This window comes from Pterocles gutturalis, unplaced genomic scaffold, assembly GCF_000699245.1.
Source record: "Pterocles gutturalis isolate BGI_N339 unplaced genomic scaffold, ASM69924v1 scaffold17747, whole genome shotgun sequence".
NCBI lineage: Eukaryota > Metazoa > Chordata > Aves > Pterocliformes > Pteroclidae > Pterocles > Pterocles gutturalis.
Genome location: NW_010115760.1, coordinates 1,271 through 12,325, shown reverse-complemented (window position 1 = coordinate 12,325; position 11,055 = coordinate 1,271). Strand labels below are relative to the sequence as shown.

Genomic DNA, 11,055 nt, shown 5'->3' with positions numbered 1-11,055 from the left:
GCCCAGCAGCTGCCTGCGGCCGCCCCGCTCTCCCCGGGCGGCGCGGGGCTGACATTTGCAAACGTTCAGATGCGCCAGGATTTCGGGAGAACTCACGAATCACCCGCAGCACTCTACCAGGAGCACCGGTCCGGAGCGGGATGGATGAGAACAAACCCCTGAAGGTCCGGCTGACCTTCTCGGTGATCCTGGTTGGCGTCTCGCTCCTGTTTGCAGCCGTAGTGACTGACCACTGGGCCGTGCTGAGCCCCAAAGTGGAGGAGTATAACACTACCTGCGAAGCGGCTCATTTTGGGCTATGGCGACTCTGTACAAAGCGGATTTTTATGCGGGAGCAAAGTCCCAAAGAGAAGGGCTGTGGGCCGATAAGCCTGCCAGGAGGTAGGTGAGCACCCACCGATGCACGGGAGAAAGCGCCCAGCGCTCACGCCAGGCTGTGCTTAGGAGGTTGCAGGATGTGGCAGAAGGAAAATCGGGTCTGCATTCCCGTGGCGTGTAGTTTGGCATGGGGCTGCGCGGGGCTGTGTCCATGTCGGTCTGCAAACACACCCGCCGTCACCCCGCTGGCTGTAGGTGTGCGCCGCGTTGCCTTGCGCGTCCGTTTGTGACCATATTTGAGTCTCCTGCGCAACAACGACCGCGGTGGGGAGAAAGGGAGGAGGATCGGACAATCTCAGAGTGAAACTGGGATAGGGAAAATTCTGCTGGCATCAGCCGAGGGTCCCGCAGCGCCCAGACACACTGACGGCAACGGGCAACAAAGAGAATTGATGGGTCCACCAGACCTAGCTGGATCTTTAGGATTTCCAGAGCCACATAGCTACGAGGGAACAGCCCGTTCACGGCTGCCATGAGGTTCTCTCTGAGCTATTTCAATAATAACCGTTCCGCAGGGCAGGGAGGAAGAGGGACCCGCAGTACGTTTTGCCAACTTCCAAACAAAAGTCATAAATGGAGTTCCGAGCAGGTTCTCCCCATGTGCAGCCTGGTCCCATACATGTCCCCATGGCGGGTTCCTCCAGTGCCATCAATGGGGACAGCGGCGGGGCAGCGGGTACGGCTGCTTTCCAGAAAGCCCGTAACATTCCCATAGTAAAAGGAGCTCGTTATGTTTGTGCTGATCGCAAAGTCAGCAACATTCGCGTGGCATGCACTAATGCGCTCCATCCGTGACGGGGCTACGCTGCTTTTTTAGAAGGCTCTGAGGGTACTGGATGCTTTCCAGAACAGAAATAACAGGATTGCCTTCATGTTAGACTCCCCGCTTGAAATGAAATATATATGTTAACACATATTTGAAAATTTCGCACTGCCTGGGCTTACTGTGTATTCCCTGTGTTACTGCAATTCTTTATCTCTTTGCCCAAATTACACGTCCTGAGGAGAGGAGCTCAGCCTCGGTGTTTGGATCTCCCTCTAACCAAATTTGGGAGCGTGTCATCCGTATGCTTAATGTCTCTCGTGAAGGCACTTACGTGCCTAGAAACATATTCCTCACTGTACGCCTCCCTCGCACGCCGAGGAAAACTCCCACAAAAGGAAAAACAATAGGAATTGGGGGATAAACACCCAAATCGCACAACTGCAGGGTAAATATAAAACTCATAAATATCCAGCTGTCTGCAAAAAGCAGATTCGCAGGCAGGGCGGCACAAAAGCAGCTCCTATCTTTGACAGACATCAGCATGTGCTTGCAGGGGCGTTGAATCGCGTCCCGGCGCGGCCGTTCTGCCGGGGATAGCGAACGAGCGGCTGGTGGTGAAGGGGCTGAGCCACCCAACCCACCCCGGGCGTGGTTTTCCAATTTTTAAAGATATTTGGGAATTTGGATGACATCTTGTGTCGTAATCAGCATCCGAGGTTCAAAGGGTGAAGTTTGCAGCTCAGTTATAATATAAAAACCTGAATTCCTGTTTTACGCGGGTGAGGAACACAGCAAGGGCAGGAGGGGGGTTCGGGCTGCTAAACACCGCCGCGTCCGCACGGCTTGCGTTAGATTGATTTCACACTTCTGGGAAGAGATGTTGGCAGGGAAACACCGGGGTTGTGAAACCTGCAGCGGTCGAGAAAAATGTGAATGAACAAACGTGCAGTGAAAGAGCAGAGGTGGGCACTGGTTTTCCTGAAAATCATGAGACGTAACCAGCCATTACTGCCAGGACTGGGAAAGAAACCGAAGAATTTATCACTGCATTAATAACCATTTACCAATCACTCCCTGCGGAGGAAATGGATGGCACAATTAGCATTATTTATTCCGTTTCAGGCTCAGCACAGTGCAAAATGGGGAGGGCGACTTGGCTCCCAGTCCACCCAAGCAGGGCTGTGATTTAGGCAGAGTGTTAAAATCCGACAGCGCTCTTTGAGGATGCTGACAAATTGGAAAGGGTTCAGCGCCCTGCTGTAAGAAATAAAAAGATAAGGGGGATGGCTGTTAAAACCAGGCAAATTCCGATTCATGCTGAGACATTTGTAACTGCGGTCAGTGGGCACCGGGACAGTTTACTACAGGTTGTAAACTGAGTTCAGCGTCACTGCCAGTAACTCCAGTGCCGGGGTTGCTGTACGAGGCGTGCTCTCCTGCGGGACAGCAGTGGCAGGGATGCTCCACAGCCCCTGTGTGCCCCCCGCGGGTTAAATGGGTCCCTGTAAATACGGGAACCTGGGCTCAGGGAACTGGGAAAGCACTCGAGCAAATGGGTTATCAGCAGGGCTGTCCTGTGCCCGTGTCCATAAAAGAGACTCGCTCCGCAAGACTGCTTTGGAATTAAGCTATTTGGAGTCAGCATCTCCAAATCTCAGTGTGTCAGAGGCTTTCCCCAGCTTGTTGGCCAGGTCGGAGCCCAAGGTCTGGCCCCCTCCACCGCTCAGCCCTCCCCTGAACACCTCCTCCAACCGCTGCAGCAGGTCCCATCTCCCAAACTTAGCACAAGTGGAAACCTTGCATTAAAATCCAGGTTTTTCAAACCATCCAGCTGCCACAAAACCCCACATGCTAGTGTCCATCTGAGGTTCAAGAGCAAGGTGGGCTCCAGCCCCTCCCCAGCCCATCACTCCAACGCTCAGCCCAAACTCTGCACGTCCCAAACCTCTTGTGGCCTTTCTGCCCTTTCTTTCCCCGTGAAGTCCCCATACTGCAGATCCCCAAGGTTGAACCGCAGTTGGATGGGAATGCACTTCTGCTGCGTCCGTCCCACGGCTGCATCCAGGAGGGAAAAATACAAATTGGTGCATTTGTCCCCGCACAGCGGTCATCCCAGAATGGTAGATCTGAAGGAAAGGGGCCAGGAGGGTGGGTGACCCAGAATGGGGAGGACACTGGGTGACAAACCACGTTACAACCCTGACGTTCACGTGAGCCTTAATGACCACAGAGCCCCCAGACCGCTCCCGTCAGCACACGGAGGTGACCTGGTGGCAGAGATAACGCAATTAGGGGTGGAGAGAAGCAAAGATTGCCACACAGCTTTCATCCATTATAAAACCCATTTTCAACCCTATCCATTATGTAAATGTGGCTTTTCTCTTATTCATGAGGGCAGCAGAGAGGCAGCGAAGTGCCTCAGTTGTCTGGGAGCCTTTCTGAAACAGATATTCCCAGCTCAGCAGAGCACTGAAGCATCTTTAAACTGCAAACAATATATCATTTAATCAGAAACAATCTAGTTATGTTTTCCCACAATAAATGCATTTTCCAAAAACACTTCTGCTAGGGCTAACCCCCTTCTGTGATTACCCCGTTTATCATACCTTGGCAGAGCTTTGCTAGAAGCCACAAGACCCTGAGGCAGCTCCTTTTCCTCCAGACAGTCCATCTCTAAAAGGTTTTGTGTGTTCCCCCCTCTGCTGAGCCTTCACGGGCTGGCGGGTGGTCCGGGCTGGTCTGGTTCACCTGCAATGGACACGAAGCCACGCTGCGTCCCCCATCACACCATGTCTGGGGGCTTCACCTTGGGCTCTGTACCGTCAGCACACCTGGGAACTCCTTTGGGTTCAGCCTTGGAGAATTAATTAAAAGCCAACCCAAACCATCCAAGATAAAATGTCCCAGTTTCATCCCATCTCCCTCCCATTTAGTACAGGAACCACAGGATCCCCAAACTGGGATCACTGGAGTGGATGCTCAGCCTCAGTCACCACTCAGACCCTGGCAGAGGCACACACCCTCCGCCCTGGGCTCCAGATTTGCAGCACCAGTCGTAGAGGTCTGAGTTCAAACGTGTTTCCTCCAGTCATTTGCAGGGATAATGAAGAACAGGTCAGGAGATGCCAGAGCTGAACATTAACCTGGTCTCCAGTGAGGAGAAGCTGCAGATGAACCAAAAGTCAGCTTATGAAATTAACTAGATAAGAGCATCTCAAAGGAATCTTCCAGTAATGGGCCCAAAAATGCTGCTTTACAATTGCCTGTCTCCCGGGAGAGAGAAAATAAATCCTCCTTGAATCAGTAACTCCAAAATCCGTCATTTACATGTCAGAAAAAAACCACAAAAACTAACAGGTAACATACAGTGCACTGGTATCTTCTTGCAGCTGTTAGTTAACGCTGTAAATAACCCCCTAAATGCAGGATGTGCCCCAGGCACAAACCCCGTGTGGTCCTGGCTCAGGCTCTACCCCACAGCTGCGGACTGTGCTGGAACAGAGGACCACAGAGGACCACAAAGTCCTCCCCATCTTTTTCCAGCATCTTCTGAACCCTGGTGCTAGCTCCGATATTGAATGGCCAACGATGCTGGTGTTGACCAAGCGCCCCGCACCGCAGGCACTGCCTGTATTCGCACAGTCTTGGCGCGATTTCCCGGTGTGATGGGAGCCCAGCCCGGGGTGCAGGAGCGGCGCTGGGGCAGGTGCTGAGCGTGTCCTGTCCAGCCCGGCTCAGCAGAATAGTGCAATCAGAGCTGGCGCTGCTCAACGCCTCTCCGCGATCGCACCCTTCCAGCCAAATTCCTGGCGAGCAACTGTTCTCCCAGCTCCACGCCCCTTCAAGCCTTCAATTAAATCGGCTATAAATAGCGAGCACACCCTCCCTCCTGACCCTGCTGCTGCCACAGCTCCGAGTCAGCAGGTCCTCAGCAGACCCTTCCCCATCCTGCCGAGATGTGACACCAAAAGCCGCCCGTGTCTCTCCTGACCACAGTGACACCTCCTCGCTGGCCAGCTCTCACCAGGCTGAGCATGAAACTATATCGTGGCCATTGAGAGACTTGGCTACCAACTTATCATAGAATCACAGAAGGGTTTGGGTTGGAAGGGACCTTAAAGCCCATCCAGTCCCACCCCCTGCCATGGGCAGGGACACCTCCCACTAGCCCAGGTTGCCCAAAGCCTCATCCAGCCTGGCCTTGAACCCCTCCAGGGATGGGGCATCCCCAGCTTCTCTGGGCAACCTGGGCCACTGCCTCACCACCTGCACAGGAAAACATTTCTTCCTCCGATCTCATCTCAATCTCACCTCTTTCAGCTTAAAAATATATCCAGTATATGTTCCTGCCGCTCATCTGTTCCCAAATAAAACAGATCCAACTCCAGTTTCTCTGTGCTGCCAAGGGCAGGGAACCTTAAAAACACTGCAAGTCTGATACATCAATAAAAAGCAAATTCAGCTTTATGACATTTTATCAGAGATTTCCAAGCACACTAAACTTCCTTTCCTTTTTCAGAACACAACTGCTCCTACTTCAAGCACTTCACACCAGGACAGAGCTCGGAGATATTTGAAGTAACCACCCAGAAAGGTGAGAATGATCCCGAAAAATATTCTCCTAACTGAGGTGAACACAGGTTTGAAGGTAAAGGGGTCCCCCAAAATGAGTGTTCAACCCTGGTTCCGCTGAAAGCAGCAGGGGAATTTCTATCAGATACCACCAGCTGGGGAAAACGTAAAAAAAAAAAAAAATAAATGCTCTGAGCAAGGTCAAATACCATCTTCCTGGGAAAAATATTTTTTATATATGATCACACTCGTAAGTGTGATTTTAGTCAAAGTTGTCCCACAAATATATAACAACGTCAACACACATGAAAACTACAAAAAGTCTTTTCAGCATTAAAATGACTTTACAGCATCAGCACCATCTGCGACACTGAGCCTTTGCCATCGGAGGAAGCAGACATTAATAAAATCTAAATGAATAAATCATACCCCAAGCAGAGTCTTGACCCTGCAAAGAAATGCAGAGACTCTGTGAAGACCATTAGGAATTTTATGCTTTGTATTGATTTTATATGAAAGTCATGTAAAAACCAGAGCCATCAACGGAAGGAAGGAACAGAGATCCCACAAAGGCACACAGTCAGTATTTACAGAGCAAGGGTTTTGAAAATAGCCCTTTGCAGGAAAATTTTATATTTCTAGTAAGTCCCTGCTTTGCTTCCAGTGGAAGTGATAATGGTGGAAAGCCCTGCAGACCGGTTTTCTAAAAAGACCATTTCCTAAGACAGGAAACCCGGGAATTTCACATGGATAGAAGAGTGTGTATCTGAGCTACCTGCTTCTGCTCATTTATATACCAACAGTTCAGCCATCTGATCTTAAAAAAGGTACCCAATGCCTTCTTAGTCATTTCAGAAAAAAATCAGGAAAAAAATCTTTTCTTTGAAGTAAAATAAAAAGCTTAAGCCACAGCAAAAGATTTTACATCGAAACCAACTCTTTCAGGCAGCTCCAGCACATAGCAAAGAGAAACATTAAGGAAATTATTAAAAAAAAGAGTGGTATGAAAAGCAAGGAGAACAAAGAGTGATCTGCTGTTCCCGTTTGCAGAAATAGCTCCGATTTGATGGGAGCTAATTAGTAACAGGCAAAAAAAAATTCTTCATGATTTTGCCTGGGAGATATTTTTTTTTTAATGGCTTGAAAGGCAAATATCATCGGGCACTGTGATGTTCACGCATGGCTACACGTCTTAAATATTAAACTAATCTGAAAACGAATGCAATATGTAAATGGAGGCCTGAATTATTCAATTAGCAATTCTTCCCCTCCGTCCAGGCACTGAAGTGTGCTCCGGCTGGGGGAAGTGTCCAGTGCACATCTCAGTTGGCTTAGCAAGAGCCAGGACATTTGATGGAGGGTTTAATGCTATGCTCTGAAGAAGCTGGGTTTTCATAGAGCTGGAAATCATTGTCTTAAAGGGAAAGAAAAAAAAGATGCTCTGCAAACCCATCAAACCCATCGCCCCTGGCCTCCCGCATGCTGCGGTTCTGTCCTTCCGCATCGGTGCAACGTCGGCACCGCACACTGGGGCCTTGGTGAGGCTCCGCGATACAGACATGGAATGAAAATGGTGTAGAGCTGTCTGCTCTGAGAGCAGGGTGGGGGGTGATGGTAGAACTGAGAGCGTGGAGCCCAGCAAGGCTTCAGCCAGAACATCTCCACAGCAGAGCTAAAGCGACTCCAGCCCAGAGCTTCAGCATCAATACAGGTGCCATTTGCTCTTCAGTAAGTGTTCAGAAAGTGTTTCCCCCTCCTGCTCTGCTTTTACACCCTTTGCTTTTATAGATTCATGGCCAACACTTGGCCCTGCTTTTATTTGAGGAGAATATTCCATCCACCAGAGCCAGCCCTCCGCAGCAGCAGGAGGAGGACACGTAGTTCTGGGAGTGACCTACTGCAAAGTCCCAACAGCTGATGGGAGCACGCTCCAAATTTGCAGCAGTCTGCATTACTTTGGTGTTTGTTTTGCTTTGGCAGAATACAGCATTTCAGCTGCAGCCATTGCCATCTTCAGCGTTGGCTTTGCCATCATCGGAACAATCTGCGTCCTCTTGTCCTTCAGGAAGAAGAAGGATTACCTGCTGAAGCCCGCGTCCATGTTCTACACCTTCGCAGGTAGGAGCTCGGGCTCACACACGTGCACTCCCTTCCTAGCACAGCGTAGAGAAACTTTGATAGACCCTGGGGGATGGAGACACTTGTAAAAATGCCCCAAAAGTGGTGTTTTCTTCCTAGCCCCAGTCAGGCTACAAGTCTGAAGAGCTCTGAAAATGTCCTGCTCACCGAGCACTACCCAGCAGCTTCTCTGTGTTTTCTCCAGCTGCCTTTAAAAGGGACACTTCCAGCATTTTCAGTGCCTGCCCCAGCCCAGACCAGGCACAGACACTATTTTATCTCATTTATTAAGGTCCAAACCTAAGAAACAGCCAATCCAGGCCCAAAATACGCAGCTGCCTCCCAAAAGCACAAAGACTGCATTTGTACGTGAGCTGGTAACACCCTGACGTGCCACCATGACCGAAAGCCAGAGGTGCCCATTGTCACCTCAGCACAACCTTAGTCAGTCTTTGGAGGAGCTCCCCAGGGAATGCAGCGATTCCTCCACCATGTTGAGGTTCCCATCCAAGCCCAAAAGATCACACGCAACACGTCTCCTGGGTTAGGGCAGAGCTCTGAGCAGTTGCCAGCGTTGGTTCCTTCAAACAGCGAAGTCAATGACTCACCTGCAACTCCCGTGTGCAAACAGATGATGTGGTTAATTCAGGATGAAAAAAACGACAGCTGGTTATTCAACCCACTGCTCCTGTCTTCCTCCAGGTCTCTGCATCATCATCTCTGTTGAAGTCATGAGGCAATCCGTGAAGAGGATGATCGACAGCGAGGAGACCGTCTGGATCGAGTACAGCTACTCCTGGTCCTTCGCCTGCGCCTGCGCTGCCTTCGTCCTGCTCTTCGTCTGCGGCATCGCCCTCCTCCTCATCGCGCTGCCTCGCTTCCCCCAGAACCCCTGGGAGACCTGCATGGACGCAGAGCCGGAGCACTGATGAGCCCAGCACCCATGAAATAAATCCAGAAAGTGTTTGGGAAAGATTTGTATTTTTTCAAATGTCTGGGTCTCACTATACAATGTGCACTCCATTAACTAAGTCATTACTGAACCAAGGCGTGTTCAATTGTAATTATTGCTTTGTTTCTTTTTTTTTTCTTTTTTTCTTAAGCAAGCAGAAGGAGCACCAGCGTGGGTGATGGGTGAAGGGCGCTGGGATGCCTTGGGCTGATGCTGTTCGGGGGAACCCTGCATGTGAGACAGCTCGTGCCACACAGAAGACGGTTTTTTTAGGGAGAAGATGCTTGGTGTAGCTGGGTGTAGATCCATGAGGGATCTCGGGCTTTTACACCTCACTTGGTCAGAGAGGGATGGTGAGAAATTCCAGCTCGTGGGGAGTCGGTTTCCCCATTTGTGCCGTGCTCCTCAACCTCCCCAAGCAGTGTTAGCTCACCACTCTGGAATAAATTGGGGATCCTTACGCTGTTTTATTAAATGATTAAAATTTAAAAAAACAACCCAAGAAACTTTGTCTAGTGCTGGGATAAAAATTGACCCTACAAATTTACACCTTGCTGGTCCATTCTTTGAATTAAGCACAAAACCCCCACGAGATACAGTTTCTGTTCTGCTTAAACTTTGATGGCAAAGCCAGGAAGCTCTGAACATGAAGGGTGGTATTTCCCTTTAATAAAAAGCATAATCTTCCAGTAGCATGATTTTCTGGAAAATTATTTTGATGGATGAATCACCACCTAGCCCACCAAATTCTGCTAGAATGACAGCGGCTGGTATTTACTGTGCACAGCTCCCATCTCTTCCTTGTGAATGGGCTTTTCAAGAATAACGTGCCTTGCTCACCACATACATCTACAAAACTACATTTGAGGAAAAATTCAAGGTAGCTGCCAAGAAAGGACAGACTTAGACTGAAACACCCGGGAGAATTAGCCCCAAAAACACTACAAGAGCGCACGGCTGTTCACGCACGCTTGAGGAAACGTGCCCCCGAGGCATCGCTGATGGGGATGCTGCGGATGCTGATGGGGATGCTGCGGGGGCTGGTTGCATTGCAGAGCCCCTGCAGTGTTTGGCCCCCCCCCCCGGAGGCGGTGGGGGGGGGGGCCGGGGGCCCCCCCCAGCCCCACACACCCCTCCAGCCGAGCCCTTTGCACCATCATGGTCCCTCAGTGCCAAGAGGCAGGTGTGTATATATATATATATTTTTTTTTAAGCAGTTCAGTTTTCAGAATCTGCTCAGCATTTTCCCCCCAAGTAGGAAAAAAATATGTTTTACATCGCAGTGAAAAGGAAACCAAAGCGTCCTTCCCTCTGCACTCACCTGTCCACAATTCTAAAGAAAAAACAGAGAAAAAACAGACAGAATTCAGAACAGAAAGCTTCTGATCATTTTGAAGAAATCATGACACATTCAAACATTTCCAGAGATCACCCAGCAACGTCGTGCTGGTGCAAGAGGTCCCCATGGCCACCAGCCAGAGCCCATCGGGGCGCACGGAGCCCCCGCAGCCCCCAGCCAGGCTCCACCGCGGCTCCGTTTCCCCATCAGTAGAGTGGCAGCGAGAACAGAAGCCTTTTGTGAAGTTGCATTAATATTTTTCAAGCTCTTTGAAGTTGAAAAGCAGTACAAATAACAGGTATATTCTAAAGTTTCGGGATAAAGCACTCATCGGTGCTCAGATGTGAGCCTGAGCCGGGAGCTCTGCCTGTCTCTCATCATGAGAGACAACTGCAAGTCTTCATGTTGTCACGGAGCCACTCTGAAATGCTAAATGGTTTTGAAATCTTATTTTTGGGTACAGAGCTGACATTCTTAATTTGCATTTCCATTGTTCGGGAAAAACAGAGGCTAGTTTCTAGGGAGATCCTTTACAATGCAACAACAGAAAGGAGAAAAGTTGCTGGTGAGACCGCGGCGGTGGCCGACCCCAGGGTGGGGTGGCCAACGCACGCAACGCAGATTCATTTAAGCAAATTGGCTGGGAGGTGCAAAGGCGTCCTCAGCTCAGCCATCATCCAAATGACCTCACCTTGGACACGTGGTGGGTGGAGATAAGCGAGGCTTGGGGGCGCGGGTCTAAGCTCATCGCCCCATGCAGAGCAGTGGCACATCCCGTGCCCTTGGGAAACCCTTCATCCACACCTCTCGCAGTGCTTCTTCTGGGACAGAGGAATTTCCAGGTGACTTTTTATCCTTATCTTCCCACTCGTTTCCCAGCCCAGGAGCTGCTCACGAGCCAGAATGTATGTTATTTCAGACACACAGACC

General features: G+C 50.1%; 1 protein-coding gene across 1 annotated transcript; it reads left to right on the top strand.

Annotated features, from left to right (window-relative positions):
* Positions 1-122: 122 nt before the first annotated feature.
* Positions 123-8,894, top strand: CACNG1 (calcium channel, voltage-dependent, gamma subunit 1). The gene is made up of 4 exons (XM_010075305.1): positions 123-381; positions 5,664-5,738; positions 7,697-7,834; positions 8,537-8,894. Exons 1-4 carry the CDS (start codon positions 141-143, stop codon positions 8,761-8,763), a joined length of 681 nt encoding a protein of 226 aa, XP_010073607.1. The 5' UTR covers positions 123-140; the 3' UTR covers positions 8,764-8,894.
* The last annotated feature ends 2,161 nt before the right edge of the window (positions 8,895-11,055 follow it).

Bases quoted from the DNA above. Each gene is read 5' to 3' on its own strand.
- CACNG1 (XM_010075305.1), top strand. From the start codon at position 141: ATGGATGAGAACAAACCCCTGAAGGTCCGGCTGACCTTCTCGGTGATC. The intron at 5,739-7,696 runs GTGAGAATGATC...TTGCTTTGGCAG, and splicing joins TGAAGTAACCACCCAGAAAG to AATACAGCATTTCAGCTGCA. The intron at 7,835-8,536 runs GTAGGAGCTCGG...GTCTTCCTCCAG, and splicing joins CATGTTCTACACCTTCGCAG to GTCTCTGCATCATCATCTCT.